The sequence below is a fragment of the Cercospora beticola genome, chromosome 4 (genome assembly GCF_033473495.1).
Source record: "Cercospora beticola chromosome 4, complete sequence".
Lineage (NCBI taxonomy): Eukaryota > Fungi > Ascomycota > Dothideomycetes > Mycosphaerellales > Mycosphaerellaceae > Cercospora > Cercospora beticola.
Genome location: NC_088938.1, coordinates 1,683,904 through 1,707,444, shown reverse-complemented (window position 1 = coordinate 1,707,444; position 23,541 = coordinate 1,683,904). Strand labels below are relative to the sequence as shown.

At 53.1% G+C, this 23,541-nt stretch overlaps 13 protein-coding genes across 13 annotated transcripts; 7 read left to right on the top strand and 6 right to left on the bottom strand.

Moving 5' to 3' along the window:
* Nucleotides 1-16: 16 nt before the first annotated feature.
* RHO25_006317 (uncharacterized protein) lies at nt 17-1,882 on the bottom strand (the record flags this gene model as incomplete). The annotated part of the gene is made up of 1 exon (XM_023597153.1): nt 17-1,882. The coding sequence occupies one exon, from the start codon at nt 1,880-1,882 to the stop codon at nt 17-19; it is 1,866 nt and encodes a 621-aa protein (XP_023452487.1).
* A 145-nt stretch (nt 1,883-2,027) lies between these two features.
* Nucleotides 2,028-3,395, bottom strand: RHO25_006316 (uncharacterized protein; the record flags this gene model as incomplete). The annotated part of the gene is made up of 1 exon (XM_023597152.1): nt 2,028-3,395. One exon carries the CDS (start codon nt 3,393-3,395, stop codon nt 2,028-2,030), a length of 1,368 nt encoding a protein of 455 aa, XP_023452483.1.
* A 497-nt stretch (nt 3,396-3,892) lies between these two features.
* Nucleotides 3,893-4,744, bottom strand: RHO25_006315 (uncharacterized protein; the record flags this gene model as incomplete). Its single annotated transcript, XM_023597151.2, has 1 exon — nt 3,893-4,744. One exon carries the CDS (start codon nt 4,742-4,744, stop codon nt 3,893-3,895), a length of 852 nt encoding a protein of 283 aa, XP_023452485.1.
* A 345-nt stretch (nt 4,745-5,089) lies between these two features.
* Nucleotides 5,090-7,541, top strand: RHO25_006314 (uncharacterized protein; the record flags this gene model as incomplete). Its single annotated transcript, XM_023597150.2, has 2 exons — nt 5,090-5,500; nt 5,547-7,541. 2 exons carry the CDS (start codon nt 5,090-5,092, stop codon nt 7,539-7,541), a joined length of 2,406 nt encoding a protein of 801 aa, XP_023452503.1.
* Nucleotides 7,542-8,058: 517 nt separating this feature from the next.
* Nucleotides 8,059-8,949, bottom strand: RHO25_006313 (uncharacterized protein; the record flags this gene model as incomplete). The annotated part of the gene is made up of 3 exons (XM_023597149.2): nt 8,059-8,274; nt 8,333-8,510; nt 8,600-8,949. The coding sequence occupies 3 exons, from the start codon at nt 8,947-8,949 to the stop codon at nt 8,059-8,061; spliced, it is 744 nt and encodes a 247-aa protein (XP_023452509.1).
* A 368-nt stretch (nt 8,950-9,317) lies between these two features.
* Nucleotides 9,318-10,263, bottom strand: RHO25_006312 (uncharacterized protein; the record flags this gene model as incomplete). Its single annotated transcript, XM_023597148.2, has 3 exons — nt 9,318-9,349; nt 9,406-10,144; nt 10,204-10,263. 3 exons carry the CDS (start codon nt 10,261-10,263, stop codon nt 9,318-9,320), a joined length of 831 nt encoding a protein of 276 aa, XP_023452489.1.
* A 473-nt stretch (nt 10,264-10,736) lies between these two features.
* On the top strand, nt 10,737-12,121 carry RHO25_006311 (uncharacterized protein; the record flags this gene model as incomplete). Its single annotated transcript, XM_023597147.1, has 4 exons — nt 10,737-10,847; nt 10,922-11,457; nt 11,510-11,594; nt 11,657-12,121. The coding sequence occupies 4 exons, from the start codon at nt 10,737-10,739 to the stop codon at nt 12,119-12,121; spliced, it is 1,197 nt and encodes a 398-aa protein (XP_023452665.1).
* An 894-nt stretch (nt 12,122-13,015) lies between these two features.
* RHO25_006310 (uncharacterized protein) lies at nt 13,016-13,957 on the top strand (the record flags this gene model as incomplete). Its single annotated transcript, XM_023597146.1, has 2 exons — nt 13,016-13,060; nt 13,127-13,957. The coding sequence occupies 2 exons, from the start codon at nt 13,016-13,018 to the stop codon at nt 13,955-13,957; spliced, it is 876 nt and encodes a 291-aa protein (XP_023452743.1).
* A 120-nt stretch (nt 13,958-14,077) lies between these two features.
* Nucleotides 14,078-14,914, top strand: RHO25_006309 (uncharacterized protein; the record flags this gene model as incomplete). Its single annotated transcript, XM_023597145.1, has 1 exon — nt 14,078-14,914. One exon carries the CDS (start codon nt 14,078-14,080, stop codon nt 14,912-14,914), a length of 837 nt encoding a protein of 278 aa, XP_023452741.1.
* A 591-nt stretch (nt 14,915-15,505) lies between these two features.
* RHO25_006308 (uncharacterized protein) lies at nt 15,506-16,780 on the top strand (the record flags this gene model as incomplete). Its single annotated transcript, XM_023597144.1, has 1 exon — nt 15,506-16,780. The coding sequence occupies one exon, from the start codon at nt 15,506-15,508 to the stop codon at nt 16,778-16,780; it is 1,275 nt and encodes a 424-aa protein (XP_023453103.1).
* A 975-nt stretch (nt 16,781-17,755) lies between these two features.
* RHO25_006307 (uncharacterized protein) lies at nt 17,756-18,378 on the top strand (the record flags this gene model as incomplete). The annotated part of the gene is made up of 2 exons (XM_023597143.2): nt 17,756-17,956; nt 18,013-18,378. 2 exons carry the CDS (start codon nt 17,756-17,758, stop codon nt 18,376-18,378), a joined length of 567 nt encoding a protein of 188 aa, XP_023453102.1.
* A 1,418-nt stretch (nt 18,379-19,796) lies between these two features.
* RHO25_006306 (uncharacterized protein) lies at nt 19,797-21,877 on the top strand (the record flags this gene model as incomplete). The annotated part of the gene is made up of 5 exons (XM_023597142.2): nt 19,797-20,040; nt 20,094-20,873; nt 20,927-21,193; nt 21,253-21,370; nt 21,439-21,877. The coding sequence occupies 5 exons, from the start codon at nt 19,797-19,799 to the stop codon at nt 21,875-21,877; spliced, it is 1,848 nt and encodes a 615-aa protein (XP_023452748.1).
* Nucleotides 21,878-22,223: 346 nt separating this feature from the next.
* RHO25_006305 (uncharacterized protein) lies at nt 22,224-23,027 on the bottom strand (the record flags this gene model as incomplete). The annotated part of the gene is made up of 3 exons (XM_023597141.2): nt 22,224-22,414; nt 22,482-22,767; nt 22,869-23,027. The coding sequence occupies 3 exons, from the start codon at nt 23,025-23,027 to the stop codon at nt 22,224-22,226; spliced, it is 636 nt and encodes a 211-aa protein (XP_023452747.1).
* Between the last annotated feature and the right edge of the window lie 514 nt (nt 23,028-23,541).

Below are 23,541 nucleotides of genomic sequence, written 5' to 3'. Positions count from 1 at the left end.
TGTTTTCAGTTCCTCCCTATCGCTCAACCAACCCAACGCCCGCGAGACCAGGCTTCTTCACATCTTGCCTCAACAAGTATCTCTTTATTTGGTACTTCGCGAATCGTCTCGTAGGGACTGAGAATACCTCATCGAGCCCCTCTAGACTTTGCTTTTTCGTCTCTGGAACTAGCAAAAAGACCAGTACCCACGCCACGACGTTCAGTACGGCGTAAAGAAGAAAGCTTCCCGCAGTACCCAGCTTGGCAAGTAAATATGGGAAGGTCAACGATAAGACAGCCGCGAAGAAGTTCGTGACGGCCACAGCGCTGCTGGACGCCAGTTCTCGGTGGCTCAATGGGAAGACTTCCGCCGAGTACGCTGTGGGCGCTGGTCCCATGCCGGGACTGTATAGAAGGCAGAAGAGGTATATCATCGATGTCGTGAGGTAGAAGCTCACTTTTCTTTGCGCGTCTGCGAGGGAGAAACCGATAGCGGCGATGGCTAGTGTCAGAGCCATTGGCGGAAGAGTGTAAAGCATCAAGGAGCGTCGTCCGAGAGAGTCCATTGTCCAGACGGCCGGGAAGGCACCCAGGAAATTGCAGAGACCAAATATTGTGGAAGCCAATTCTGCGGCGTAAGGAGAGAAATTCGCTCGCACGAAGATATTGCTTGAAAAGAAGGCGATGATGTTGATACCGCATGCCTGCTGAGCAAGCATGGCGGTATAGGCGGCCACAGTCGCACGCCGAATTCGAGGAACGCTGAATAGTTCCATGAGGCTCCTGCTTAATGAACGATGCGGATTCTCCTCCACCTTGGAACTCTGCTCATTCTGCTGGAAGACCATAAGTAATTCCCTCGCCGCTTCCACCTTCTTGTGCTTGATTCTGCACAACGAATCAAACGCCTTTTCGTACCTCTCCCCATGCTTGACGAACCACGCCGGACTCTCAGGGCAGAACCACACCAAGCCCATCAGTGGCAGACTTGGTAGCGCAGCCGCGGCCAACATAACTCTCCACCTCATCGGCCCAAAAGCCTCTGGGCTCTGATCAACCCACCAGTTGACCGCAAACCCGACAAAAATTCCAAACGCGCAAAACATTTGCCAAACCACTCCTAGGCCACCTCGGATCTCCTTTGGCGCACATTCCGCTGCATAGACGTTCGCCGAGCTCGAGACCAGCGCTAGCCCAACCCCGAGAATCAATCTACAGATGAGAAGCACCAGCCAAGATTGTGCGACACTCCCTGCGGTATTCGCGACGAATGAAATGACGCTTCCGATGAAGATAGCGCCTCGTCGTCCGAATCGATCATTTACGGGCGCGACGAGGAAAGATCCAAAGATGGCATTGCTGAGATAAATTCCAGCATTGATGATTCCGAGAATGAGCGTGTCGCGGGGAGAGTCTGAACCGATGCCGAAGAGGCGAGGGAAGTAGAGGTTTGCGCCATTGATACCCGTCTGAGTCCAGCCCTGAGATGCAGCGCCGAGGGCAACGACGAGGATGATGAGGGTGAGGGGAACGGGAAGATGGAATTTGTTCTTGTTGGAAGGTACGGAGTCTTGTGACAAGGTGGTGACTGCTTCGAAGAAGTCATCACGATGGTCAGAAAGATTGTAGCGGGCTATCAAACTCTCTAGGTCGAGAAGGTCGGTAGGCGAGGAAGACGCCGGATGGTTATCGTCGTCGAGGAGAGGTTGGGCGGAGTCGTTGTCAACGAGGCGTTCGAGTTCTTCGTGCTGTTCTTCTTCATGATCATCGTATCGTGGCATTGGAGCGATGCTTGAGATGATACAAGCTTCGCATTGTTGGCGGGCCGGAGTAGGAAACAAGTTGGGCAAGTGTTGTGTTGTGGCAACGAAGAGTGGAGGTGCAAGGGCAGGAAGGATCATGGCGGTCTTGGCGGATGCATTGACAATGGAGTCGTGAAACAAGGCTGCACAGCCTTCGATACTGATACAGAGAGAAAATGACCTCAATGCCGGGCTTTAATGTGCAATTCATCTGTAGCAAGTAAAGACCAAGAAGACCAGTTGATTACAGGTCACGGAGCACTGCAGCTACATCATCCGCTCTCTCGATCCTCCAAGCCAAACTGCTCACCCTCTCTGCATCTTGCTCCCCAAGCACCAAAGAACACTGGTCCAAGAACTTTGCCGTCAACTGTTGATCCGTCATTGGTTTCTCGAGAGATCCCACAGCATAGTCGATATGTTCATGCAGGACATCGCCATCCTTCATCGTTACAGTGATGTCAGCTTCATCAGCGCGTAGGCCATGATCAATGTGGGCATCGATTCTGTCTCGAAGATCAATTACAGTAGCATCCGTGACCACATTGTCCGCATATTGTGCTGGGCCAGCTTTCCCATAGATGAAGCCGACTGCTGCGCCGTGGGAGACAGAAAATTTGCCCTCCAAACCGTCCTTCGGCTTACGTTTAGATGTAAGTTCGATGACTAAAGGATGAACCAGGAGCTCGATCCGTGCAACATTTTCTAACCGAATAGCTCCATCATTAAGCCTTTGGTGCAAACGAATAGCGCCATCAATCGCGGGATGGCACACTATTCCGCACGGGAACGGCTTGAAGGCATTTCTCTTGATCTCCCACGTCTGTCCTAGTCCTTGTGGTGTGCTTGTGCTACAGTATTTATTGAGCTCTGGTTCGCGCTCCGAAGAGCCAAGCACAACATTTGCCCAGCCCCGTTTGGCTTCCAGTGCAACTTCGCTCGATGTGAAGCCTTTCTTCGCCAGCTGGGCAGCAAGCAGACCATTTTGCGCAGCACGTCCAACATGGAAGCTCTTCGTGTCCGAGCCAAACATCTCACGGAGGCCTGTCGCTTGCGTTGCTGCAATGCCGATCGCATGCGTAAATTGTGTCTCGTCCAGGTGCATCAGCTTCGCAACAGCTACGGCTGCACCGATTGAGCCAGTCGTGGATGTGATGTGCCATCCTACGTCGTAGTGAGAAGGCCACACCGAGAGGCCCAATTTGCATGAAGCTTCGATACCAGTAATCAGAGCAGTGATGAGATCGGGCCCAGGAATGGAAGACGATTCGGCGTATGCGAGAACGGCGGAAGCAACTGGTCCCGTGGGGTGAATGATAGCCGAGAGGTGCGTGTCATCGTAGTCGTGGACGTGAGAGGCGATGCCATTGAGCAATGCAGCGTGTTGAGCGTCGATCCGAAGAGCGCCATGGTTGCCGTATACTGTGCTTGTTGGTTTACCGAAGAACTCTGCGAGGGCGTGTCTCGTCTTGGTGACTGTTACATGATTTGTGCCACCAATGGCGCAGCCAAGGTAATTGTACAATGAGCGGATCGCTGCACGCTTCACCGAGTCAGGAACTGAAGATGGTTGGAGGTTAATGGCCCATGATGCGAGCGTGCGCGTAGCCATGAAGACTCCTGATGCTTGACAATCGATGACAACAATGTAGTGACTGGCGATGATTTGTGAGGCGGGTCGTGAATTGTCCACGAAGCTGAGATAGACAAGAGGTAGCTCAGCCGAGTTCGGTGGGTCGAAGCTTCCTCGTCAGCAAGACTCGCGTAGCACTTCGACGGAAGCCAATGTGGCGACATCAAGTCTTTCGCCGAGTGGTATCTGAGCTTGAACCAGACTAACGATTGCCATGTGCAAGATCGTGGATAGGTTCCCCCAGTCTGCATCGACCGACATACCGTGATTTTCATGCTCGTCATCATGCACATACAGGTCAAAGGGAATTCTTGCTCGTGGTATAGCAAGTGCAGCTCCAAAGGCCGTAGGCTGAGGCTAACCGTGACAGCGGCCGCGTCGAGGACGGCGCCGCCTATATCGAGGCTTGCCTTTAATTCTGACAAAACCTGAAGAAGTAAACTTGCAGGGCTGAGTCCTTTCGATCCCGTCTCTGCTCATGATGTATTTCCTCTGATTCGTGCTGAGCAGCGTATACCGACCGACGGTACGGATGACTTGACCGCCTTGTCATTCGCAGATTGGTCTTTGGGAACGGCATTTTTGGTCCTCTTCGCCGGTTGCGAAATACGATCGTTCGGCTCAAGAATTGGGCGCTTCTTAGATTTTGCATCATCTCGCGCAGATTCCTTGGGCTCCTCGACTTCTTCCTTGCTATCGTGGGCGTTCTTGTGCAGTGCTTGCCTGCCAAGGACATATGCAGCTTTCTCCATGGTCACAGCTGACCAGTCATGTTGCTGGCGGAGTTGCTGGACCTTCTCGAACAATTGCAGATACTCTTTTGGCGTGTATTTGATTGGCCTGTCCCAACCTTTGCCCTTGCCCTGCTCCCAAAAAGTCCAACGAAACAGCTCGTCAGAAAAGAAGGGCGCGGAATCGGGGAAAGCTACACTCAGTAGCAAGCTTGCAGTCGCGGGGCCGATGCCTTTCAAAACACACAGGTCGGTCAAGCATGATTTTGCGCTCTCTGCTTTGCCATCGTATTTTGCGAATGCAGAGGTTGTGGTGGTGTGAACCAGATCCGGGGGATTTGACTGCACGAGTTGCTTCAATTTCGGGCGAAAGGTGCCATGAGACAACTTCCAATCGACGAGCGCGAGTACATCACTCTGCTCCAGTGCAGGCTTGCCATCTCGTCTTCGATCCGATACGGCTTGGGGAATTGACACATAACGCGCTTCTTCATAGTTGGCTGCTCTGGCCGGGACGTGTTCTGGATACTCTGCAACGAGATCTGCCAGCGCTTGCTCGGTGATGAAGTCGATGCGTCGGTCTTTCGCTAGAGCCATGTTGCCAGCATCTCGAGACGGGTGTTGTTGAGCGATGTCAGTGGTCCGACGCGTGTGAGTGCACACGTCGCGTATCCCCGCCAGGAGCGAAAGTGATCGACGGGCATGACATGACATGGGGCCCACATCGCATGCATCGTCACTTGCGTCTCGACTTGAGCTGCAGCTCTCACTTTCACTCCTGCTGCTCGTCCACGCCGCGGTCAGCGACGATGCGGTGGATGTTGAAAGCGCTGCCGACATGACTGCACCTCTGTGATTCACCACCCACGCATGCATCCACGCCGGACTTCGAGCACTTCCATCGCTACATAAGCTTCTCTGCAAGCGCACGCGAGACCCGCCATGACCACCAAGTCCACGTCGAGGCACCAACGACCCGTCACAGTCTTTCCTGCCGTGTCAACTCATGACCCTCCGCCTCGGCGCCAGAGCGTCGCCATGAAGCCCTCGCCGCCTTCTCGTACTCACACCCACGCTCCCACTGCCAACCTGACCACCAGCGTCCCACTGCTGAGCCCCACCGAGAAATACCTCAAAAGCTCCCTACACGCCAAAGCAAAGCACGGCAAAGAACGTATGAGTTATGCCGAGCTGTCGACGAGAGAAGTTGAGCAGTATGCGCAGGCGCCGATCGCGAGCGGGAGCAGCATCACGCCTGACATCGACGTCCGAGCTGGGAAAAGACGTCGACTTAGTGTCAGCAGATATGAGGATGCCTGGCAGAGCGAAGAGGATGCCCGTCTGCTCAATAAGGTACGTGTGCTGTTTGCCATCTGGCATCCAGTCTGACTAGTCGCAGGCATTCCGTAACGCCGAGGACAATCTCGTCGTCAAAGACGCCCAGATTGCAGCCCTGCGGCAAGAACTACTGCATGCGCAGACCTCACATCACCGGAAAGAATCCGAGTTGCGACAGGATCTGCTTTTCCTGCACATCATGGCTCAGCAGCGCGCCACTCGCGACCACGAGAAGGAGAAGATTGGCCTACACCGCTTGGTCGCGTTCCTCCGAGTCGATCACGAAAAGCAAACCGAAACATTGAAAGAGCAGCATCGCAGCGAACTGGAGAGCGAGCGGACACGGCATCAACAAGCTCTAGCACAAGCTCTCAAGGAGAAGCAGCATGCCGTCGATCGCTCGCATTCGGCCTATCTGCAAGTCCAAAACATGCACACCGTCATGGAACACGCCAATGCCGTAGCTAAGACCTTCGAAAGTGATCTGGACGACTTGCGCCGACTAGATATCGAGGAGGCAGAGCAGCGGGAGAAGGACCGGCGGGGACTTCCGCCATCATATGACTCTATCTCAGCCATCGACAAATATATCTCTCCGTACGGCGCCAATCGAAATCGTGACAACGGGACACTAGACCTAGACAACATTGAAACGACCATCACCTCCAACTTCATGCGCGATCTCCGAGCGGCGAATCGAACATCTCTAGCATTGCGTGAGCACGAAGAACGCTCACGCGCTTGTGGCGCAGGTTCCATGCTGTTTCACAGTGCTATGCTGGCCTTTGCAACTGCATGTCAACATCTTCGATCTCTGCTTGAGAACGCAATCGAAAGTCATTTAGAGCCGAACAAATCCTGTGGCATCGTGGACAACAACGAAGGACCGCCGCGACAGTCAAGCAGATCTGCGGAATTTGACGTAAATTCTCCCGTCTTCAAGCTCCCGACCCTTGCAGAGCTCGGTATTCCTGTACATCTGGGCCCTGCCCCGGCATCGAGCGACACACGAACGGTCGAGCATCCCATTGACTTGTTCCGCCGGGCGCCGGCAGCGCCTATTCCGAGCATCAACGAGATGACGCCCTTGCCAGGAGTGGACGCCATCATCGCTGTAACGGATCGTATCTCAAACACGATCTTCGACCTGTGCACACATGTCTTCGCCGCCCTTGACGTGAGAGAATACTGCTCGGAGAAGTTGTGCAACAATAAATGCATTCGGTTGGGTCAATGGCTTCGCCTAGCTGATGACACTCTCCTACAGTGCCTTAAGCGAAGGCTAGAGGCAACCGCAGTGGAGGATGTCTTCTTGAAGCAAGTGGATCAATCGTTGACGTGCGAAAAGTGCAAGTCGGACCACTGCGGAGGCTACTGCTTACGCCTACATATGCTCAGCTACAACATCACTCGGCTGAAGTCGATCCGGCGTACTCTTGACAAGGTCTCCAGCTCTACTCGTGCTGGTGTATACTTCAACGACACGATGAATTGGCTCAGGGACAATCTGGAAAAGGAACGTGAGCTGTCGGCCAAAGCCGCTCTACCTCCAGGGCGGCAGGTCACGCCTGTCATGACCGATGAAGAAATGGCACTTGCAATGCAGTATTCGGTATTGGACGCGACGCAAGCTGCAGCTCAGCGAGCGATCCAAAGAGAGGACCCACCAGATGAGGTTGCGCGGCGGCTACAAGCCGTTCGCGATTTGCACTTTCCAGGACCACGCTACAGAATCGTGTCTGCGATAGACGGAACGTCCTCCACGCCTTCGTCTCCTGCTGGCGAAAGTGATTCTGGTCAAAGACACGCAAGTGCGGGTCAAAGCAATGATCGGATTGAGACTTTCGTGAACAGAGCGCACAGGCATGCTGAGCCACCTGGTGTGTCGAGTTCTGGTACACGCACTAGTTCGAGCCTCGCCGGTGACCGAAGCGCATTGCTGTTCCATGATGGATCACCCAGACCTTCGGCGTCTGGCGTGCAGACTAGGGCTCAGCATCGAATGGCTGCGAGGATGAGGCAGCAGTCTGATTACTTGCAGGATGATGACGTCTGATCAATTGTCGCACAGCGCAAGCTCGACCTGTGTGAGTGTAGGGCGCTGGGAGACTTCGAAGCTGAACAGGCTGTGCATCAAGCGCCGACCAGATTCGCAAAGTCACGCTACAGCTGACGTCTACACATACGGCGAACCACAGGTGAGTAGTTCTGGTCTGCTCACAACCAGGAACAGCTGTGATAGCACTGAGGGAGGCTCGTTGGACATGCAGTCTTCACCTTCTCAGCTTCGAAGAAAGCGAATCTCCTCTTGCTACGAATCGTGATACGCACGAATGGTCAATGCGTGAGAGAACATGTAATGAGTGGACGTGATGGCCAACGTCTTATAAAGGCCGCGCATGGTACATTGCGCAAAGCGCTCCCCCTTGACCGTTCTATTACGGTGACTTTCTCATGGCCGTGAACCACCTCGTGCGTGTTTCAGCAGTAGCGAGAATGCTGCCAATGGGTAGCATACTATGGCACCTCAGTCACGCAGAGCATTCACCCAACTTGCCCTCCCTCCCGATTCATCAGTCAAATGCCACTTCATGCTCGATATCCTTGACTCGTGGGAGTCGATCCAGTGGCAATCCGCAGTACTCCCCGACCTTTTCGATGCACTGATGTATCTTCTCCACATCTTCTGCACTGACGCCGATTCGCCTTGTCCCTCGTAGATGCCAGCCCATTTCGCGAGGCAGATTCTGCATGGCGATGCCAGAGAGGACTATGAGTTCTGTTTCGACCTGGAAAATAATTGGTCAGTCGACCGATTGAGTGGGGTCATGTTGGCATGTTACTCACTGGTCCTAGAATCTCATGATCAGAGAGAAATAACCCGTAGGTGATTTCTCGTGAAAGCCAATCAAAGTCTTTGTGGCATGAGAGGAGGTTTTCGGTTTTGGCGTGGTTGTGCTTGTAGATTGCATCGAGCCAGGCTCGGCCGCGTTTTTCGTTTTCGGGACCAGAGGACCAGTTTTCTCTTTCGGAGGAATTTTGTTAGTGCGAGGATTCTTATGAGCGAGATGAAAAGCGGACGTAAGGTTGATGTGCCTTTGATTGATCTCTTACCTCGAAAAAGTGTAATCTCGATCTTCCGGCCTTTCAATATTGGCGATGCAAAAGATCGCCTCGATGGGCTTGATGACTCCACCGATGATGACGAGTTTGATGAGGCATTCGCGAAGGCGGCGGACAAGAGCTTTTCTTTGGTCTGGTGTAGAAAACTCAGGGCGAAGGATGAGGTATTTGTAGAGATCGGCTGCTTGTCCGGGATGATTGCCTGAAACGAGGCAGGCGAGTACCACGATGTACCATTTGTCTTGGCCGAGTGTGGTGGAGGGGAAGGATGATTCGATAGCTTCGAAAAGGTTTGTCAAAGCAGCCGGAATTTGGGACGTGGTTGATGGAGAGGACGACATGGTGAGATGCTAGTTTTGGATTGGGGAGGTGAGGGTTTGGTATGATGATATGTGAAAGTGTAGAACTGCACGGAGCATGAGCTGCCAGGTGTGAACTGAGGCTATGTTCGCAGCTCCGATAACGGCGACGAATGGTTATATGAGAAGGAAACTGTGACGATGGGCAGGCCAACTTCAATGGCACCTGTCCGGTTTGATCATAGCTATACATAGCAGAAGTGCATCTGATCGCGAAGGTAAGTGTGCGTTAGTGTCGAAGAGACATGAAGTGAGGTGCTCGAGCCAGGGCCATGTGCCCTCCGATCTCGCCAGCAACTATGCAACATTCAGCATATTTTTGGAAATCGATCAGTACAGAACTTCCACCTCTAGATCTTCGATTCACGGGCCTTTCTCTTCGCTGTGAACGGGTTAGCATCAAGCAAGTCCAGAATGACGACAAGGAGGTAGACTCACCAGCCAGCTCGTCCATCTTGGCCTTCATCCTCACCATCGGCTCACCATCCACAAATCTCTCGCTCAACGCCTGCCAAGCCTCGAACAACGACAGAATTCGCGCGTCACGAGTCCCCTTGTTCTGCAGTCGCTTCATCTCCATCATCGACTTGCCGCTTCTCTCCTTCAGCATCTCCTTCAGGTAGTTGTGCACATCCGCGTGGAAAGTCTTCTGTGGGAAGATCTTGTTCACCAGGCCCGCCTCCTTCAATTCCTCCACTGTGGCCTTGCCACCAAACAACAGCCAGTCGTTCGCACGATGCACACCCATGCTCTGCGCCCAGTTTACCGCAGCTCCGTTCTCAGGTACCAACCCCATCTGCGAGAACGTCACCTGCAGCCACGCTCCCTCAGCAGCATACAGTAGATCAGCCGATCCTTGGAACCAAGCAGCTCCAGCACCGACACCAGGACCGTTCATCGCCGTCACGAGCACTTTCTTGTGATCGATCATGGCTCGCACCAGTTCCATTCCGACAGCAAATCGCTGAACCCAGAAAACTTTCTTCTCGCCATCGTTCTTGAAGTTTTGGGGCGTGCCTGCGATTCCAGTGACGTCGGCTCCTGAGGCGAAAAAGCGGCCTTCGCCTGTGATGACTGTGAACGTGGTATCTGGGTGGTTGTCCAGCTCTCGCAGGGCGGCGATTGTGTCTTCAATGAGGGTACCACCAAAGGAGTTGAGTTGCTTGGGCCGGTTGAACTGCGATCGAGTTAGTTCTGATGCGTTTGGTGGCTGTTTGATGGAAGATATGTGTTTACCTTGATCGTACCGATGCCGTCTTGAACCGTGACAATAATGTCGGTGTATTTCTGCGCCATTCTGACAGGGATTGCTTGTGCTGGAGAATATCTTGGTGCTTGCTTCTGAGACTACGGCCGTTTGTTTTATGGTCAATATGGGGCCGAATGGCTTGTCGTTGACATGAACTGGAAGACACATGCGGTTGATCAATCATCAATGTCAGCCGAACAACCTCGGCCTAGGCACGTGTGGCTGGTGAGCTGCACCGCCACCAGCTGCGAACAGCCACAATCTCCCTCAGCACTTCCATCTCCATTTTCACTTCGCCAACAGCTTGTGAACGTCCCCCGCTCAATCGGTTGCGCATGGAACATGGTTATTTCCTTGGCCTTAAGACGCATACTTGCCGGCTATTCGGCATGATGCGGTAAGAACGATGAGATGCGACTTCTTGCACTCGGTGTCTCGGCCGTTTCCCAAGTACGCGAAAGCGATGAGCCAAGATCGAAAGAGCGCCCGTCGTGTCGCACTATATTAACTTGAGGGCATCATGGTAGGGACAAACAATAACCATGCGGCATATCGCCAGCGGTGTTCGGTGTTGAGGAGAGCGGAATTGGATTTATCAGCAGCGCAACGATCCTTTCGCCTGGGCATCTTGGTATAAAGGGTGAAACACATATCATTGCACATGCTGACCTCGGCATACCTCTACCTGAGCCGAAGAGAAATTAGGCAACAATAGACAACGAGGAGAACTTCGGCCTCATTCGCCAAAGTGCCGGCCAGGCGATAGTGCAACGAATCCCAATACCGGAGCTACGAGACGGCTACATCCTGGTTCGAACAGTCGCCATTGCTCTCAACCCCACTGATCACACAAGTCTGGATACTGCCGGTGCTCCGGGTACCCTCGTAGGTTGCGACTACGCTGGAGTCGTTGTGAAAGTCGGCAAAGGCGTGACAAGATCTTTCCAGCCTGGCGATCGAATAGCTGGTTTCGCTCATGGCGCGAATGACGCCTATCCAGAGGGAGGGGCATTCGCTCGATACATTGTTGTCAAAGGTGATTTACAACTTCACATCTCCGATAATGTCGACTTTGAAGCAGCGGCCTCAACCGGCGTCGCGATTGGGACGAGTATGTATGCTTTGCACAAGAGCTTGAGCTTGCCACTTCCTGGTTCGTCTTCTTTGGCCAATGGAGAGCCTCTTCTGGTCTATGGCGGTAGCACTTCGACAGGATCTATCGCGGTCCAGCTTGCAGCTCAGTGTGTTGTTGGCAATCAGATTTTCGAGAGTGTGTGCTGATCCGTGAATCAGGCTTGGCTACTCGGTCATCACGACCTGCTCTCCAAAACACTTCGACTTGTTGCGAGAGCGTGGAGCGAAGCTCCTATACGACTATGTATGTATCAGCACGCCCACTCTCAATCAATGCTTGTGGGTCCCCCCTGATGCTCAGCCCAGCGAGCTCCATCGGTAGGCGAAAGTATCCGTACTGCTACCAAGAACAAACTGAAGTTAGTATTCGACACTGTCTCGATTGAAAGCTCAGCAGCCATCTGTGCGCAGGCGTTCGGGAGCGAAGGAGGCATCTATTGCAATTTGCTGGATACCGTGTGTTCACGGGACCACGTCAACTCCGTGTCATTCCTAGGTTACTCCATCACCGGCGAGAAGTATGTCTACGAAGGAGAAAAAATTACAGCACAGCCCGAAGACTTTACCCTTGGCAGACAGTACATGGACATCGCAGAGAAGTTGTGGGCGAAAGGCCAGCTCAAGATGCATCCTCAACGGGTCGGCAGCAAAGGGCTGTATAGGACCTTGGAAGGCATGCAGGAAATGCGTGACGGCAAAGTGAGTGGTGAAAAGTTGGTTGATCGCATTGAAGACACACCATGGCCGGAGGCAAACCCTTCGTCAGACTGAAATGTCCCAGATCGTAAGCTCCTTCTTTAACAGCAACAACAGTCGTCGACCGCATGACAACAGCCTTCTATACATTCGCAACAGATGAAGCAAGCGCAGAGGTCGACTATGCAATATTGTGAGTTGGACATCTCACACTGAGCTCGATCGGAAGTGTAGGTGTTACTCACGAATTATGCCGCCACCTCGCATGCCGAGGAACGTCCTTTTCGGCTTCTCTTCTTCTTGTGGAGTCTTGAATTGTGTCAGCTTTCGATCATTCTGAGCATCGCGGAGCATGCGGTTACTTCTTGCACAGTTGAGTTCTCTGTGGTTGGCGCTGTCGGAGTCATTTGCCCAGGAGCCTGGTATTGCATTTCGACATCATTCTGGGCAGCCATCTTGACGACAGGAGATAAGAGACGGCTTCACAAGAGTAACAAAAGCCGGAGTCGATCAGCAAATGTTGGAAGTAGGAACAACACGCACAAATAACGAGAAGCAGTGGCAAGCGGTGTGGGACAATCCACATACCATGAAGACACCACTTCCATTTAAAGCCCAGTACCAAGCTTCGGAGAATGAAGCTTGGTTGGTGCTTGTCTCGATGCGAGAAGTGGCGCTACGCTCGTGTTACGTTTGCTGGCCAATGGTCGTTGACCGTGTCAGCTCACTCAGCCAGGCCGCGCGTCATCCATGACTGGGGAGCCACCTCGAGGGTTCAGGAATCTGGGTTGTACACACACGCGTTCACACACGTGCATGTGGCAGTGCGTGCCTCGAGCAAGGCACTACTGCGCGATTTATTATCTGACAAGGTATCGTATCGAAGTCGAACTTTCATTTGGTGGCTGAGCTGATGATGCTGTGAAGACAGCGAAAGTTGTAAAGCTCAGCTGGCTGGAAGCTGCAAGCATGGCTGTCGCAGAGCATCGTGAGGTTGAGATCCGAAGGCTTGGGGTCAGTGGCATAAACGTGTGTGAGTCGTAGCGTTGGCGTGCAGGCTAATGCATAGGTTTCTCGCAGAAACGAGAGTTGGGTCGACATGCATTCGAAGATCGCATGCCCGATCGCATAGCAGATCTTATCAGCAAAGAAGGTGAACGAAACCGAGTTCGTAATGTAATTCCCAAGCTTGCGCAGCATCTCCAGCAGGATTCAGACAACGGATATGCGTACTTGTGCACGACAGGCGTCGTGCAGGTTCACAAGCTCAAGAATGAAGGCGGGCATTTTTGCGGGTACCGGAATATTCAAATGCTTCTTTCTTGCCTTCCCGGCTTGATACTAAGTTTGGGACCAAGTATCTCACTTGACAAGTGCAGTATCTTCGATATCCAGGAAGTGATCGAAAGCGCGTGGGATGCCGGATTTAACCTGCACGGCCGCATTGCGACTGGAGGCATTCGAGGGAGCAGGAAACATATTGGGACACCTGAGGCAGAAGCCCTCATGTTGAGTCTCCATATCCCATGCACAGGACATGCTTTCGAGGGCAGAGACGCATGGCACGAGTTGCTCGACTTCGTAGAGAAGTACTTTTCGCAGGCCAATGACAATTCAGGATCGAGTATTGTCTGTCAAACTGGTCTCATGCCGCTGTTTTTCCAACGATCTGGACACAGCATGACTATCGTCGGCCTCCAGAAGACTCGATCAGCAAAGCGTTCGTTGCTGGTTTTCGATCCAGCCTGGCAAGCTCCATCAGCGATACTGGGGCCGGAAGATGTCAATGCACAGTCTCGTTGGAAACGACACCGGACTCTGAAGATTTATCGCAAATCTGAACGATACTTGAAGCGCTTCAGCGGATTCGAGATCCTGGAGATTCGGGTGCCCGGAAAGCTCGACGCGTGAAGGATTAGAGTTCAATCGCCATGCACAGCCACAATATGCACGGGTATTGTGTTCAAGGCGTGGTCTGTTCTGTCTATGTTCGCGATCTCCAAGTCTTCTATACCGCCTGGCTCAAGCAGCATGGGTATCCCTTCCGACTCTTGGCCTGCGCGAAAGCAGGTGCATCTTGATGTCGACGAAGTGCTACCACATTCTTCGATCAACCCTGAGGCCCAAGTCACGGTAGTTCTCATTCACGGAGCATGTGTCGACCGCAATGACTGGGACATGGTTATTCCTTATCTTCACGACTATCATCTTCTTGTTCCAGATCAAATTTGTCATGGCGAAGCACGACACATCCAGCCATACACCACGGCCTACGCCGCGGAGACGATCGCTCAATTGATCAAACAGCAAGCTCACCATGGCATGGCTCATGTCGTTGGACACAGTCTAGGTGCAAGTGTGGCTTTGCGACTTGCAGCAGAACATCCGGAAGTCGTGACCTCGATGGTAGTGTCCGGTGTGGGAAGGTTGCCGAGAAATCGCTTAACGCCATATCTCCCATACGCAGTATGGCTCAATGAACGTGTCGAGCGAGCCATGCCAAAACCTATCACGCGCTGGCTGATGGATGGCACGGATGTTCAGTTTGGCGATGTGTCCGTGTGTACATTGGACTTCAACAAAGAAGTCTTCTGCGGCAGCTTGAGCGAACAGGATTGGCCTCAATTCGAAGCTCGAACACTCATCATTGCAGCGACTAAGAAGGGCATTGTGCCAACGGACGACAATATCCAGGTCGCACGCAAGGTCGCAGAAGTTGGTCAGAAGCAAAATGGCAAGACTTTTGCTGTTCAACACAAAGCCATGCGACATCCGTGGAACAGGCAGGATCCGAGGTTGTTCGCAGAGGTTATCAAGGCCTGGGTTGCGCAGAAAGAAGTGTTGCCGTTTGGCTTCGAGCGTTTGTGAGAAGGGAGTCGACGTAGACACCGTGACACAGCCCTCAGCAGCCCCCATGGCTAAGCGGAGGATGAATCCTTCGATGCATGTAGGCTAGACCAGTTCTGGTATGCAGCTCGCAGCTGCACTTGCTGATGTTTGGCCCAGCATGCCCGACTTGCAACGCAGACACATCTTGGGGGCGAAACTGAGAGCTTCATGTTGGTTGAATGTAACCAAAGCATAGCTTGACCGCCAAAAGATCAACATGGTCTACCGAGGGAAGTTGAGCAGAGGTTGTGCGGAATGCAGAGCGAGAAAGACAAGAGTATAAATGTTCCGCAGCGTCATCAAGACATTTCGCTGAACTGATGGATGCTCCAGTGCGATCAGTCACGACCTTCTTGCGGACAATGCAAGCGAGCGGACCGAAAATGCACCGGATACCAGGATACGGCCAGTCTCCGCGTGGTCGATCAGACGCGAGACGTCCACATTAGAGCTTCGAAGGCTGCTTCTGACAGCTCCCAAACTGCCGACCGAGGCTCCCAAAGCTCTATTTCTGATAAGAGTGTTCTCGAAAAGCCGTGGCCGCGCTTCCCGAGATCTTGTGAAGCCATTATGCAAGATGGGCAGATGTCGACCATCGCAAGTCCGAATTATCATGCCACAGTTGCGGCTGCCAACCTCTTCTTTGATCGATATATCAGTGTGTGGCTTAGGCACACCAAGAACGAGCTGGACTTCGTGGCCCCGCTCTACGGCCAGGCCAAGACTGACAGCATGCTGTCAAATATCGTAACGGCATTGGGCTTGGCTTCGTTACCGACACGAGAGGAAAAACGCTCCTTCAGAGTGTTAGCCGGCGAAAAGTACTCGGAAGCCCTTCGCCAGACACAAAGATCTTTGCGATATCCCACACTAGCGCAAAGGGACGAGACTGTGGCGACAGTCATCTTGCTGGCGCTGTATGAGTTGGTTGGCTCGAACGAGAGTGCAACCCATCGCCAGAGACTCTTGCTTCACTTGAATGGCGCAGTGCAACTTATGCAATTGCGAGGTGAGGGAGCCATGCTGGAGATAGCGCAGCACATGATGTATCAGCGCGTAGCTTCTCAAATTGAGCTCTGCTGTCTGCACGGAAGGCAGCGCATACCACCGGCGCTGTTGAAGCTGGAAAATTGTATCCAAAGCCGGTTCCACGCTGAAGAGGTCATGATAGCTGATCTCCTGCACATAGCAGCTCGACTATGCGAAGTTCTCGTATCGACAGAAGTCGTGGATCCCGCCTCGATCGCCACGAATATCGAAATTCTGGCAGCAATAGAAGGAGATCTGAGTACCTGGTTCGACCAACGATCGCCACGCTTCTGTGCAGAAAGGATGCCTCTGTGCAGCCGCGGAGATATGTTTCTTCAGCACAAGGATGTGTACCACAATGACATTGGTGCTTCCGTGATGACTCGATACCGCTGCGTCCGTATCACTGCAAACGAGGAGATCCTTCGCCTGCTCGAAATAAAGTCTGGGTTGGCTTCCAGTCAAGACGATGAGCCGCGATGCACGCACGCCCACGTCTGCATCTTGGCTATATCTGAAGATATCGCATACAGTCTTCCATACTTCTTTGGCGACAATGCCGGCCTGAGAGAACCGCGTGGTCATGCTTCAGCGTGCCGGCCCCTAATGTATAGCGGACTCTCATGTTTGATGCCCATATACCTGGCCTCGAATCCGACGCGAGTGTCGAACAGCATGTTCCGTTGGATGATGGGCCATCTGGAAATCATTGCCTACGACATTGGTATTCCGCAAGCGCGACCTCTGTTGCAAGAGCGACTGGCGTCCCGACCGGAGTGGCCAATTCGCAATATCTCCTCGATGCTGGTGACTTAGCCCGTGCAGAGCATCTGATGCGGGTGATGGCGCTGCATGTCCTGGATTGCGTCGTGTAGAAGCCAGTTCATCCCCATCGACAGCACCTGGGGCCATCTTCACTGCTCTTTAGCTTGCTCGGACCCCAATGGTGCTTTACACAAGCTCTCTGTTCCATTTCGACAGCCGCGCGGCATTTAGCGTCGCATACACATGGGTGCAGCGTGGAGATGGGGTTGGGAATTTGGCAAGAAGTCCTGCAGTCCTGTGAAGGCGGAGACCTCTCATCAGCTGATCTGCCCCCCATCAGGCCTTTTGCTCCGGACAGCTTCCACAATCTCCAATTCGAACAATCAAAACTGAGGGGTTTGTTGACTGAAGGAACTACTTCTACAATTGGAAAAGTGGAATGCTTCGCATAATCCCTGTCCGCTCGGGCGTGACTTCCGTCGCTAAGCCTTGCGCGGACGTTGATTCCGCGTTCTGGAACCACCACATCACGTTGCACAAAACGGTCGCAACACCGCTTGCACATTCTATACTGCTACGTCCACGAGCGCGGAATCTCGTGTAGCAGCCATGCCAGGCACACGTGTCGCGACGCGGGGAAGACGCCACAGGCACGAGTGTTGAAACGCTTCACTTCCTTCGCCTTGCATCGTTGCTCCTGCTCGGGCGTAGGCCCGGAGTGGACCACCTCGCTTGCAATATGAAAGTTCAGGATTATTGGCTCCATCCACGTTGTTCCAGCGTCCAGCTAGCACGCAGCTACGAGATTAGAGCGGAATACGAATCGCGCCCACGTACCTCCTACTTGCGAATGCCTCCGGCAATCTTTTCTGCTCGACTGCTGCACTTCATCTGATACGCGCCTTCACTTCGACGAGTCCGCTTGACCAACACGCTTTGCTAGAACAACGGTTCTCAAGCGCAGTAATCGAGCGCCGATCCTGACGCGACTGCCACCCAATTCGTTGCACCAGAATACCGCGGGAAATGCTGCGCCCAGTCGTGTGCTTGATACTGGCACTCACGAGCTATGTCGCCGCAGCAGAATCGGGAACAGAGTCCGTGCCGCTCTTCATCGACAACATGAACCCCAATGCCCAATGGGCCGCTTCGATCCAAAATGCTTGCGATGGCAGTACAACCTATGTGGTGTCCATGACTTCAGCTCCATTTGGTAACGCGGGTCAGGTCAGCACAGCCGTGAAGCTCCAGAGTTCCGCAATGTGAAGCTGATGTGCTGCTAGGTCGCAACAATAACAGAAGGCAGCGAGTTCTTCCAGGTGACCAGCGCAGCGATCTACTCCGAGACCAGCGCCACCATGCACGAATCTTGCACGCTGGACCCCGCAAAGTCAAGTGCTTCTTGCGTCGTCACCGTCGTGGATGATAATTATGGCCCTACTCCTCTGTCGAAGACAATCAGCTACAACCTTACTGGCACTGGCTACTATGAATATGACGTCCAAATCACCGGCGGAGCCAAGCGCACCGCTAATGGAGGTACTTGCCAAACAAGTGCAGCCCAGTTATCGTTAACCTCTAGCCCATCAGCAGTCGTGTTGTGCGGTTCGTTTCTGGCCGTGTGTGTCACTGGACTTCTTTGGATGTGATGGTTGCTGCCGAGGGCGATTGCCACGATACACGTTGATTGTGCTTTCTGGGAGGGCCACGGGCGTTTGAGACAAGATACCAGGGCGCAGTGGAATTATGATGGGATCCGGAACAGGTGCAAGTTGACAAGCTGTATGACTCAAATCAGCTTTTATCGCATGAAAGTGGTTCCCACGATTCGCTAGGGATGCCGACAGAGACTACGCCTTTACGAGTCCACGAACGGAAGCGTAAATGTGGCCTCGTTGTCGCACTGGGCTGTCAAAAGGAGAGAACAGCGGAAGTAGGTCTTGTGGTCCGGTACCGTGAACAGTGGACCTCGATCACAAATCATCAATTGATCTCGACTTTGTGTCCCCTTTCTGCTCCACTGCTAGTTGGGCGGTTGTACCTCTCCAGCCAGATTCTCCGCACCAAGAACATGAGAGGTAACGCTGCTCCCAGGCGTGCTGTGCGCAGATAGACTTATCCACATCAGTCTCCTGATGCCCCAAGTCTCGAGCTCTTCAACACCACCCCTTTGGTCGGCCATGGAAGCAGACAGATGCCGAGCGCGGCGGGAGTTGAAGACACGGACCGAGCATTCCGTTTTTATGTGGATCCAAGGCACATAGCACAGTACCTCCTAGGAGAAGACAGATTCATAAGCAGTGACAGGTGCGTCCTGTTCTCGCGATTTTGCGTTTGAGAGTCGAGATTCGTCCGAGCCGCGGGCAGCCTCCCCATGCGCTCTTGGCCATCAGATTTCGGCATCGAGGTTGGTCGTGTGCAGAGTCTGCAAATGTACAATGATGTAAGTTGTTTGCGGCTCTACGGTCGACACGTGGGATGGCAAAGGAAAGCGCGTGTGTCGACGGCTTGGGGCAACGTCGGCATTCGGCAAGCATTGAATGACGTCGACCTGTCTCGCCTCTTCATCGCGAAATCGCAAAGCAGTCCATCCTCCCAACCAGTAACAGACAGCAAAATTCGGTGACGAAGAACGGAAATCCTGCAAATGCCTGCATCGATCGAGCACAAAAACGTGCAGTCATTACCAAGCCCAATCACAAGCCTTCCCAAGCAGATCTTGTGCCGCCAAGCTCGACCATGGGCATAAAAGGTTGCATGCTCGGACTTTGACGGCAGCTCCTTCTGACGTCGACCTTATGGATCCCGCTTTACCGGAAGAGCACAAAGTTGCCTCGAAGGCGACTCCACCGCTATCAAATCGGCTCTCGATGAGGGAAAACACCAGAGCGCACATGGCGATGACGACGTTGGCGCATAACTCTGCCCGTTCTTCATCTTCTGCCCTTGGGGTTCCCGGTCCACTGTAGGTTCCCATATATAACTGCCCCGTGGAGGGCACGTAGCATTCCACGACTTTGGTAATACTGTTTTTGTTTTCTCTCTGTTCCATTCCTGTTCTCTGATCATGAATCGGCTCAAGATGTTTGGCAGAGCGAAGAACACGGACAGTGGAGCCACCACTCCTCGACAAGATGGCGCAGCATCGCCCATTGGCACTGAGAAGAGGTCGACCGATAAACAGCATCATGGCGATGTCGAAAGAGATGGAGCTCCCACAGACCGAGAAAAGATCAGATTATTGCGACCATATACATTCGCTCTCGCAGCGATTGTGAGCATTGGTGGTTTCATTTTTGGCTACGATACTGGTAAGAGGGATACTGTTGCAGCTCTCAGCAATCATCTCACGTCGACGAAACAGGTCAGATTAGTGGATTCCTCGAAATGCCCGACTTTTTACGACGATTTGGCAATGTCGGCGATTCGCCCGATACCTATGCCTTCACAGACGCAGTCTCTGGAACGATTGTTGGTCTGCTCTCCATTGGAACCATGTTTGGTGCTTTATGCTCTGCGCCCGTAGCAGACAAATTCGGCCGCAAAGTCTGCATCATTTTCTGGAACATCATCTTCTGCGTTGGCGTGATCGTCCAAATGACTGCCGAATACAAATGGTACCAAGTCGCACTGGGCAGATGGGTAGCTGGTCTTGGAGTCGGAGGTCTCTCTGTTCTGACTCCCATGTATCAATCAGAAACAGCACCCAGATACATCAGAGGAGCAATGGTTGGATGCTACCAACTCTTCATCACGCTCGGCATCTTCGTCGCGTACTGCATCAACTTCGGAACCGAAAAGAACCAGGACGCATCAGCATGGCGCATTCCTATGGGCGTTGGCTTCATCCCACCAGCCTTGATGATCATCGGAATCCTGTTCCTCCCAGAGTCACCGCGCTGGGACTACCGCCACAACAACATCGAAAGAGCCCGAAAGACCATTGCCCGATCGTACGGAGTGACCATCAACCACTGGGAAGTGCAACGGGAAATGCGTGAGATCAAAGAGAAATACGACGCCGAATTCGCAGGAGGTGGAAAACCAAAGTGGTATGAGATCTTCACGGGACCTCGTATGGCATACCGGACTTTGCTGGGTGTTACGATGCAAGCACTGCAACAACTCACAGGCGCCAACTTCTGTAAGTTGCACTTTTGTCACCATCATGGCTTGCGTTTGCTGACAACATTTCAGTTTTCTACTTCGGAACGACCATCTTCACGGCAACTGGGCTTAATAACAGCTACATCACCAGCATGATCCTCGGCGCTGTGAACTTCGCTTTCACATTCCCCGGTCTCTACGTGATCGAGAAAGCCGGTCGCCGCGGAGCTCTCATGTGGGGTGCCAGTTGGATGTTCATGTGTTTCATGGTCTTTTCTTCCGTGGGGCACTTCTCCTTGGATCAAGCAGATCCAACATCAACGCCAAAGGCCGGCGCCGCCATGATTGTGTTTGCTTGTAAGGACCCTCCGCTCATCGATTCCCGGATGAAACTCGTGCTAATCAATCCTTCCCAGGTCTCTTTATCGCCGGATACGCAATGACATGGGGTCCGGTAATCTGGGTCGTAGTCGGAGAACTATATCCCACACGCTATAGAACCATGTGCATGGGAATTGCCAGCTCAAGTAACTGGTAAGCTGCACGCCCTTTCCTCCATCCAGACAAGACCAATCCAACTAACCATCATATCTCGTAAACAGGATCTGGAACTTCCTAATATCCTTCTTCAGCCCCTTCATCACCTCAGCAATCGACTTTCAATACGGCTACATCTTCGCCTCGTGCTGCTTCATCTCGATCCCCATTGTTTTCTTCTTCCTCGAAGAGCACCAAGGCCGTACATTGGAGGAGATTGACACCATGTACATTACTCACGTGCCACCGCGCAAGAGCTCCAAATGGCAGCCACCTATCGGAGAGGATTTGGTCACGGCAGATGCGCTGTATTTGCAGCCTGGAGCGAGAGGCATCAAGAAGGCAGATGCAGCGGGCATGGAAGCAGAGGAGAGGAGAGAAGATTTGCAATTGCCACCGGCGACAGAGAGGGAGGGCATTCATGAGAGTTCTGGTGCTGATGCTGAGGCGACGGGCATCAGTGGGGTGAGAGGCATGTCGTATTCGAGGCCGCATGAGTCGTAGTGGCAGACATCTTGGGAACATGTTGCATTGCAAGCACGGGCTGGTGTTGCATTGAGCGGGAATGGTATTCATGAATCTTAGCATTGCGATACCCGCTGTGAATTCAATTTATCTGTATCACTACTTTTGTGTTCCTCTATCTTCCCAATCCTGTCGTGAGTGTGCTCGGTAATGTTCATACTGCAATCATGTCGCGTTCTTGTGAAAGCATATCCTGTGCCGTGTACTACTCAGGTACAGCCAATGCTTCAAAAAAAAAAAGATGCGTGCACAGCGTCCGTACGCGCAGAAGCCTGCTCCGGGACGTAAGGAAGCAGACAGTCCAGGCGTGCACGTGTCGAATGCATCAGTGATCGTGCGCGTGGCCATTGGTACCAGTGCCGGGCCGGACTTGGATAGTGCGAAGGAAGCATGCTGGCCTTGCACTAAAGACCCATTCGTCAGACTTCACACGCTGAGCCCAGTCCGAGAAGAAGTCCTCGACCGACACGTCATGGCGATTGGCCCAGCCGTTGAGTGGCCATTTTGTGATCATCTCTACCCGGCAATTAGCTTCATTGACAGATTCTGAGACTTGTCGTTGGGAGACGATTGAAAGACTGACTCTTCTGCATGTCGTAGGCAATGTTCCAACCTGCTGGACCGATTGCGGTGGCAATCTTGAATGTTGTTGGAGGCATACGCTCATCACTCCCGACGTCCCTGAAGTCTTCTGGAAGGAAGGAATTCACCAGATACGAAACAGCGGCGCATCCTGGAGCGATGGGAATGTCGTACTCTAAGCGGGAGGCAACTCGCTGCTCGGCATTGGCGTAATTGGTGAAGCATGGCAGGATGCCAATCAGCTCAATGGTGTCTGGTTCGAGGCCGGCACCGCGCAAGTTGATGACCTGGGCAGCATCTCGTCAGAGGGAGCTGCAATCGTAACGAGAAAGTGTCTCTGCGGCGATTCCGAGAGTGCACCTCACTCTTGCTGGGTGGGGACACTCACATTCACGGGGTCCTTGGGCATGCCATGGGGAGGGACCTGGATGTCCATATGGCGGACGTAGCCTTCTCCGATGAGGTACTCATACATCAACTCCATTCGATCTATGAACGCGCGATGCTCTTCGGCCACACCGGCGGCTCTGCGAGGTGATCCGCTCATGGTGGGAGTGTTCTGCTGTTGGTGTTCTTGGTGGGGGTAGAGCGGTGTGGGAGCATCAAGTTGACGACGAAAAGGGGTCGAGACATGTCCTGGCACACCGAGCAGGAGGAATGAGATGCAGTTGCATCCTGTCATCGTCGTTGTTTCTCCGCCAAGCGCTACATTGGTGCTCGCTTGTGGCTTCCGCGCTCTCCAGCTTCGCGCCGTCTGATGAAGCGGTTGCGGGAGTGGGTTGTGAGAGTCGGACCTACCTTGGACGGGATCATGGCCACCATGTTGGAGACAGCATCGTGAAGTCACTGGAGAGGAGGTACTGCTCTATATCCAGTCTCGCCGGAAGACGCGTACAACACGCTGTTGATGACCTTTGCGACGTCGGTGATTGCGGTGGTGAAAGAAAGACCCTGGCGCCAAGCCCGCAGCCGTCGACTCACCCCCACCTCCCACGCCACTGGACTCGACTGCCTCCGACGTCGGTTTGTCATCACCTGCACTTTCATGCGCGGAGATGTTC